The sequence below is a fragment of the Morone saxatilis genome, unplaced genomic scaffold (assembly GCF_004916995.1).
Source record: "Morone saxatilis isolate NCDOM2014 unplaced genomic scaffold, NCSU_SB_2.0 Contig1, whole genome shotgun sequence".
Lineage (NCBI taxonomy): Eukaryota > Metazoa > Chordata > Actinopteri > Moronidae > Morone > Morone saxatilis.
Genome location: NW_023339651.1, coordinates 14,055,462 through 14,062,456, shown reverse-complemented (window position 1 = coordinate 14,062,456; position 6,995 = coordinate 14,055,462). Strand labels below are relative to the sequence as shown.

At 40.4% G+C, this 6,995-nt stretch overlaps 2 protein-coding genes across 2 annotated transcripts in view; one reads left to right on the top strand and one right to left on the bottom strand.

Moving 5' to 3' along the window:
• rac1a (Rac family small GTPase 1a) overlaps positions 1–1,899 on the top strand; it is a 5,611-nt gene extending 3,712 nt beyond the window's left edge. Inside the window, exon 6 of the mRNA XM_035662256.1 lies at positions 366–1,899. Within this exon, the coding sequence (XP_035518149.1) occupies positions 366–496 (131 nt within the window). The 3' untranslated portion in view covers positions 497–1,899. The remainder of the gene's footprint in view (positions 1–365) is intronic.
• On the bottom strand, positions 1,692–6,044 carry crym (crystallin, mu). The gene is made up of 8 exons (XM_035662243.1): positions 5,827–6,044; positions 5,069–5,219; positions 4,919–4,981; positions 3,935–4,036; positions 3,321–3,504; positions 3,036–3,157; positions 2,836–2,920; positions 1,692–2,710 (listed from the first exon to the last, which is right to left on the bottom strand). Exons 1-8 carry the CDS (start codon positions 6,012–6,014, stop codon positions 2,637–2,639), a joined length of 969 nt encoding a protein of 322 aa, XP_035518136.1. The 5' UTR covers positions 6,015–6,044; the 3' UTR covers positions 1,692–2,636.
• Positions 6,045–6,995: the final 951 nt, after the last annotated feature.

The following is a 6,995-nucleotide window of genomic DNA, read 5'->3' as shown; positions in this document are numbered from 1 at the left end:
TGTGTTACATGACGTTTGTTTCAGTTGTTGCATACGACAGAAGGTTGCGTGATGTTTCTCTTTTAATGTAATCATTTCTAGTTTTCTACCATTGTCTTGGAAGCGGTGGTTGTAAAAGCATTTTGGTTGTTAAATTCATTTTAGGTCCATTTCCAGCTCCTATTTAGAGGATATTAAAAAGCCATACATGTTCTGAAACCATACATAAACTAGAGACCGTATTCAGTCATACTCACCTCAGACACACTTATATATAATTATTAAATCTTTTTCAGACTGTATTATTATGCCATGCAAACACAAACAAGCTGGTCAGCTGACGTGTGTCTCTGATTTTCCGGTTTCCCTCTCCTCTGCCCCGCCAGGTTCAGTGAAGTATCTGGAGTGCTCAGCTTTGACGCAGCGCGGCCTTAAGACGGTGTTTGACGAAGCCATCAGGGCGGTCCTGTGCCCCCCGCCGGTCAAGAAGAGGAAGAGGAAGTGCAGAATATTGTAATGGAGAACCACAGGGAGTAGAAAATACGGTTGCAGTCAGAACTCGCCTACTCAGAGGGAAGAGGATGATGGCTGGGTTCCCAAATATCTAATCACCCCCTGTGTCCTTGCTTACATAGAAGCTCTGGTAGATCAGACTTCCATCTGAAAGAACTTCACAGAGTTAAGCAGCGCAGGTTTTCTGTCTGATCTCGTGTCTGGTTGCTTACATCTGTGTAGTCCTTTCAGATCGACAGGAATGAAGTGACTTTGCGAAGGCCTTGGGGAATGTGAGGGTTTGGGGTGGGGTGGTTGATTTGTGATCTCGGGTGATGAGGGAGGATTTTACAAAAACAAACATTCGTGTTATTTTTCTCAGACATTGTGAAGAAACACTACTTGAACGCGATTTTATCACAAAATTACCTTAGATCTAACTCCATAAGAGAAGGAGGTCCTGCACTGCACTCTTTCCCCTACACACTAAGAGATTCCTGCTGCCTTGATGAAATTTTACTTTACGAAAAAAATTTTTTTAGAAGCTCTAATTTCTCCTTTTTTCATTGTCAGTCTCTTGTCAGCTGTTGTTGACGGACCGTTTTGTTTACATGTGTCATCTGACTAGACTGAGGTGTTGCCAAAACTCAGTCCGCGGTCATCGCTTTGTAGTACATCCATGAACACTAAAATGTTTAATTTTGTTTTAATGTGTACAGGATACCATCATGCAGTCATGTTGAAACGGTTTAACTCTTAAATGACGTAACAATTGTCGTAGCAGCTGCTAAGAGAAGTAATAATTACTTTAAAACAGTCTCTGCTAGATATTTAACAGGTAATTATCTCGTTTTGTTCCTAAACCCTTTCTAGTTGAATCCATGTATGTGTTAAGTGAACACACAGTATTTTATGACTGACAGTCGGGCATGTGAAGGTGCGGTGCAGCCAATGCTGTGCTGGTTCATTCTCAGTGTATCTGTAAAAGTTATATCATTTCATTCTCACTCAATGTATGCTCAGTAAGTGCTTTGGATAGTCAGGCTTTTATTCTCAGTATATGATGTTCATATTGCTATCATGATGGTGCGTAACCATATCCTTTTGACCCCATCTATTACTGTGTTTTATGAAGTCTGTGAGCCAGTGTGTTAGCACTCGAAGGTTGCAACAACTGATTTTAACGTCTCTGTTGTATAATATGACCATAAGAAGTAACATTTCAGCAAATGCATTTTATTTTGAAATGAGCAATGATCAAATTGCATGGTTGCCAGGGGAACCGCTGTAAATCTGGACTCATTTGATCAGTGTTTCAATAGCGCAGTGGAAGTGGACACTTAGATTAATTTCTTGCTAAATGGTTTCATTTCCACATAGTAATATGCTGATTTCTTTTTTTTTAAGCAAATAAACTCATTAAAAAAGCTTTTTTGAATTTTATATCTTTCTTAAACTGTTTGGGGAACGTATACACTAATGATCTTCCTTTCATTTTTGTTTAGTGTATAAAATGTAATGTCTATAAAATCTAAAAATAGTGAAAATTTTCCATCACTGTGTCTTCAAAGTGCTTGTTTTCATCTGACCAACAGGATAAAATGCAAAGACGGAAGCAAATCCTCCCATTTGAAAATCTTGAACCAGCTAATGTGTTTTTAGTGACACAACATTTTGGATAGAAACGTCAGTTGGTCAACCACTTCCTGTCGCACCACCAGCAGGATTTGTAAAACAATTCAATGACAAAAAACAAAAAACTTGAGACGTTCCCATGTAAGTTGTGTTTGGTGCTCATTAGTGAATGTTAGCATGCAAACACGCTACGATGGTGAACATGGTCAACATAACTGATCAACATCAGCGTGTTGGTGTTAGCATTTAGCTCAAAGCTTCGCCGTGCCTAAGAACAGCCTCACAGAGTTGCTAGCACTTCTGTAATCGCTGTTAACTTACTTAAACAAAGTGATTATTTTCTGTTGATTGACTGCAATTAATCAACTGTTACAACATATACTGCTTTAAGGCAAGATTGCCTTTTAGGGTGGATAAACTAAAGTAAAATCCATTTCATATATTTCATATAATTTTCTGTCCTTTCTTCTATTGCCTTGATCTTGATTAGCTTGTGTACAGTACAGGCCAGGTTGAAATACATGGCCTCTTCATGGTAGGCTGGCTTTGGCTTTCCATTGGTCAAATACCAGCTGAGCCGACACTGCATCTTCAACGCCCATTCCTGTTAAAAAACAAGTCACAGTTACTCTTAATACCATGAAGGAATAAATGGATTTTTAATGTACTGAATTGGAAAAATTGAGTACTTTCCACATTACGTAGGGTTACATCATCAATAGGGCTTACCAAGGGATTTGAACACGGTTGTCTTGTCTCTGAGGGCAGGTTTTATCCCGTTAATAACATCTCCGAGCTCTGCAAACACCTCCGCCTGGAAACGAGATCCACAATCGTATTATTTTCTACACATATTCTGCAAAGGGAGCCAGTAACGCGCACCTCGGTCATCTTATCGAGCCGGTCAGGAAACACAGTAACAGACCGACCCCAGAGAGGATGATGTCACCGGACTCGGCCATCGCTCCCTCTCTGCTGTCAGTGTACACCACCGCCTCCTTCATCAACACGTCATCCAGCTCCCGCCAGTTTGGCCTGCAGGCTCCCACCGCTGCTCAGCAACAGCAGAGAAACACAGTGGGAAACAATTCACAGTATGTTCCTTAGTGCATCAGCCTTGATATCAAATACGTTAAAATCTGACTGATTTCCAGGGTTCAGATCTGAAAAATCTCACGTCTTTAATTTAATTTGTGTCGATTAATTCCTCTCACCGGCCACATGGGCTCCTGGTTTGACCCACTGACCAAAGAGTACTGGTTCTGTACATCTGGTTACTGTCACTATGGCGTCCGCTCCCCTCACGGCCTCCTCCACTGAGGCACATACCGTCACCGGACCGCTGACAGACCGGCAAAACCCCTCGGCGCTCTGTCTTGTGCGGCTCCACACACGTATCTGTGGCGTATAGTATGAAAAACCAAACATTATATGTTTCTCAAACAGTCACAAGACTAATTTTAAGTAGCAATCGATGAAAGAGAGTCAAGAATTAGGCCAGAACTGTGAGCATGATAAGCCTACACAGGGACACAGTTTGTTTAATTTTGTGTTTTTTACAGAAATATTTGCTTTCTTGCCAAGAAGTAGATGAGAAGATTGATACCTTTAAGGTAAATTAAGCTAAAGTAGAAAATCTTAAGGTTTTTGTGTATATTGGGACAGTCTTTTTGTCCACAGTTGTACCCTCTGTTCTATATTACAATATACAAACTGTTTGGTTCCTGACTTGTTGTGTTAGGAAACCTTGTGCTTATCAAACATTGCCATAAACCGATAAATGCTGGCTTTGTGTTCATACATTTACAAGATATTTTTGTAAACGTACCTCTTTGAATGAAAACATTTCTGTGAAGACATTGTAATGACTCAGAGCCTGTAGGCCACTCCCCAAGATGGTCAGCACCTCTGCTTCAGGACGCATCAGCAGCTGCGTGACAAAGACACACCAGGACAGACCCAAGTTAGAACAGCAGTGCAGGTTAGAGAGCAGGGCCAAATTTTTTCCTTAAAAGCAGTGAATCTTTCAGTTTTTAAAATAACTTCAACTTTCTGTTGGAGAAAAGAGAGGCTCATCACTTAGTTTGACACTGGCCTTAAAATGAACAGCAAGTAACTCACTATCACTGTTCTCCCTTTATATTTAAGGAGCACTACAAATGTTCTCCTACAAGAAAAACCTTAAAAAAGCCCACAGTTAAAACGTACACACAGAGAGTCGTTGCTATGGAGACGATACACTGTCTCATCTGGCTGCATTGGTGTGAACTGGCAGGTTTACAGAAAGTTGCAGACCAGCACATTGCAAGTAGTTACAAGTTTCAACTAGTCTCATTGTAAAACTTTGGTCTGAACTTAAAGTTGTAGCAGATTTGCAACATTAATTCTGTGAACAAAAATAGGTTTCAAAATTAGTAATGCTGTTTACGACCAATTCCTACCTATGTAACTATTTTTACCTCCTTTCAGGTTTGTTATGATTTCAGAATGAGATACAAAATAGGATGTGGATATTTTTTCCATGGGCTATAACTATCATGTTTCTCCCAAATGATGTACAGATTTTCAGGTATCTGATTATCTTAACTGGCTCAAAAAATAATGAAAATAGCTGCCATAAATATGGGGAGAAAAGCTATTTTACATCATCCGGCTCCTGAAACAGGGAGTGTGAATGGACCTCCAGGGTGCTAAATCCTAGCCCTTTCACCATTACAACTTTCAGCATGATATTACCTTTTTTTTTTCACCCCTGCCCCTCAAACAACTTGAGTCTGCCACTGAAACAGATGTTTAATCCATGTTTAAGTACCTTAGCAGAGATGGCCGAGACTGCCGCTGTCCTCATGCCTGTGATGACTTCTCCATCCATGACCTGCAGGTTGGAAACATGTCATGAATTGGCCTGTGTGGGTGCAGTGCAGTGCCAGAGTTCATCTGTGCATGCATTAGTCTCACTCACAGCCTTTACATTCCCATACTCTGGATCCAGCAGCATCACTGTGGCTTTTGTGGCTGGCAAAGTTGAACCGTCCTCCCTCTTGTAGAAACACACAAACTTTGTGCACAGGACTCCGTCGTTCTCCATGTATGTAGGCATCACTCCCAGGAAGCTGTAAGAGCGAAGGAGCGTGTGCCAAACCGCAGTGAAGTTAGTTTGGGCTCTTACGCACAGGGTTCATTTAGGATTCATCAATGAATCACTGAAAAATAAGAAGTTTCTTTTCTATGGCTTCCCTGTCATGTGACCAAAATCAATGCCGAATTATAAAACTACACTACTAAACTGGGACACACCTCTTTGAATCCCTTTTCTATTGGATCTTCTTTTTTATTTTAATATTTATATGGAAAAATCTTGATTTTTTGAATCAATAGTGTCCATGTCATGTGACCAAACCACTAAAAATCTATGCCGAAATATATTACTACACTCCACAAGTAGGACACACCTCCTTGTATCACTGTTCAATGTTTCCTATATTTTATATAAATATTTGTATGGAAAATTTAAAATATATATTATTATTACGGACGGAGGTGAAGGGAGCCAACCGCCCTTTGCCAAAACTGTCTCCAACCGAGGACGTGGCTGGATCCGGAGTGAATATCTGTCGAGTGTCCACCTTAAAACTAACTTCACCTCGGTGTCAGACGGCAATAAACAGATTGTTAATGTTTCATGATGATTACTACAGTTGTAGTCCAGTGCAGGCCTACCCGCTGTGTTTCTGAAGGGGCACCGTGGTGCGCACAGGCTGGATCACCTCCGCGCTGTCCCGCCTGGAGAACTTCCCCAAAGCTTGCTCCAGACGGGGGATCAGCTCTCTGTACTGCAACAGCTGCTCCACCTCATTCTTCCATATGATAACAGGGGGTCCAGCCATTATGACTTCTGCGGTTCTCATGTGTAACTGGAGTTTTATGATTGGTCTAAAGTCCGAGTCGCTGACTGTGAGTCCGAGGTGCATTCAAGAGCCACAGTAAGGCTCTTAAGACACTGTTGGTTAAAGGAGAGGGCTGCATAGACATGAGAGAGTGGTTTCTACCTGATAGTAGAATTTAAATAAATACATTTTTAAAGGATGGATGCAGTTTGAATAGATGGACATGGTATACATTTAAAACTTTAAGAACACATTAGAGTAACCAAAAAGTTTTTTATATACTGGGTGGTATTAAAGTCGAGCAGTGTTGGAATAAAAATGACTACAAGTAAAAAGTATTATAAAGAAAATAACTAATTCTAAGAATTAGAAATAATTACAATTGCCCCCTCTCAGTGTTATATAGACTATATTTATGCAGCACAGTGTATACACTTTTGAGGGACTTTAGTTACAACTTTACAGATTTTACTTAAAAAACATGTAATAAGCTATACAACATAAATCACTGCTAAAGATTAAACTAGTGGTTCTAAACATCTTACCAAAAAAACAACAACGTACAAAACAGCACCTAGCTGGGGCCTTTTGTCTGATGGGTTTATTTTAAAAACTGTTTGAGATCCTAAGAGGTAAATGTGTGCAGCATTTCACAATAGGCCTTATTTCAAAAGCAAAGATTTGAGGAGAATAAAAACAATGTATATACACCGATCAGCCATAACATTATGACCACTGACACTGAAGTGAATAACACTGATTATCTGGTTATCATGGCTCCTGTTAGTGGGTGGGAAATATCAAGCAGCAAGTGAACATTTTGTCCTCAAGTTGATGTGTTAGAAGCAGGAAAAATGGGAGCGTAAGGATTTGAGCGACTTTGAAAAGGGTGAAATTGTGATGGCTAGACGACTGGGTCAGAGCATCAGTACCTATCAAAAATGGTCCAAGGAAGGAAAAACAGTGAACCAGAGACACGGTCATTGATGCACGTGGGGAGTG